Source organism: Colobus angolensis, unplaced genomic scaffold, assembly GCF_000951035.1.
Source record: "Colobus angolensis palliatus isolate OR3802 unplaced genomic scaffold, Cang.pa_1.0 Scaffold210, whole genome shotgun sequence".
Lineage (NCBI taxonomy): Eukaryota > Metazoa > Chordata > Mammalia > Primates > Cercopithecidae > Colobus > Colobus angolensis.
The window spans coordinates 435267-436636 of NW_012115267.1; the positions used below are offsets into that span (position 1 = coordinate 435267).

The 1370-nt window shown below is 55.0% G+C and overlaps 1 protein-coding gene across 1 annotated transcript in view; it reads right to left on the reverse strand.

Moving 5' to 3' along the window:
• Positions 1–289: 289 nt before the first annotated feature.
• LOC105512396 (tyrosine-protein kinase SgK223) overlaps positions 290–1370 on the reverse strand; it is a 111683-nt gene continuing 110602 nt past the window's right edge. The window contains exon 7 of the mRNA XM_011942838.1: positions 290–1368. Within this exon, the coding sequence (XP_011798228.1) occupies positions 708–1368 (661 nt within the window). The 3' untranslated portion in view covers positions 290–707. The remainder of the gene's footprint in view (positions 1369–1370) is intronic.

Consider the following 1370-nt stretch of genomic DNA (forward strand, 5'->3'; position numbering starts at 1 on the left):
GTGGACTCGGTTTTCAGGCACGTCTCTGAATGATACAAATGGCAACCAGCTTTAGCAAACTGGAAATGGGTTTGAATTCCAAACCACTGGGATCACAGCGGCTGTGTCTGGATTCTTTCCAGGAGGCTTCCAGGTGGGAAGAGAAACAGGGAAGATTAATTGGTACCCAGTTGCCTGGTCCTTTGTAGACTGCTGCTGTATCTCCTGAAAAGCGTCAGACCAAAGACAGGTCCGTTTTACCCACCAAGCATATTAATGCACTCAGGCACTTAAGGATAAAGGGCTTTGCTCATGACTCAACCAAAAAAATTTTTAATGAAGTTTTTTTCCTTTTTTTTTTTTTTCTTTAAATAACAATTTGACAAAAGGGTGAAGAAATCCTAAACAAGGTATCAAGGCCAGTGTCCAGGCTGCATTCTGGTCACAGAACTGTCCTCAGGACGTTGCATGGAGCTAGAAATGTACATAATTACAGAAGAAAACAGGGAGGACTTGGTGCAGAGAGACCAGTGTGGACGGGCGACAGCATCCTCAGTCTTTCATATTTATATATGGTATATGTATCTTCTATATATATATTTATATATTTTACATCCAGGTATACCAGTCATCTGTACCATTTCCTAGGGAGACATGGGCGCTTCCAAGGCAAGACAGGAAAGGGTTAGGCAGGGAAGGCGCAGCGACAGTGCAGGCTGGGGCTTGGCTCACAAAAGCTGCAGGAGCTTCAGCGACTGTAAAAGGGCCCCGGGCTCCGCGGACGCCAGGTACTGGCAGCAAAGCCAGTCCTCCAGCTCCACGCCCCGCCTGCGATCCACCGCCTTCTCCGCAAACTTCATCATCATCAGGGCCCGCTTCATGTCGATCCAGTTGTGCAGCGTGCCGCACAGCGCCTCCTCCGAGGTGCCCGGCTGCTGCACCAGCTCGCGCCGGGGCCCCCACAGCAGGCACTGCAACACACGCTTGGCCTCGCCGATGCGGATACGCTTGATGGGGTCGGCCTCCAGCAGCAGATGTGCCAGCTGCTGCAGGCCGGGTGAGTAGAGGGACAGCGCAGGCAGCGGCGGCAGGTCCTCCTGCCGGTAGTCCCGCTCCCGCAGCTGGGCGCGCACCTCGAACGGGTTGGGCTGGTGCAGCAGCTCGTAGATGAGGATGCCTGTCTGGAACTCATCGAACTTGCGGTACTGGGAGGCAGACACGATCTCGGGGGCCAGCCGGGCCTGGCTCTTCTTCTGCTGCAGGTTTGGAGTGCCGCCCGACTTCTGCTTGGCCTTCAGAAAGTTGCTGATGATGAGTCTGGGCAGCTGCTTCTCCCGGGGCCCCTCTGGGGAGGCGGGGCCGGCCGCGGGGCTGAGAGCGCCACCAGCGGG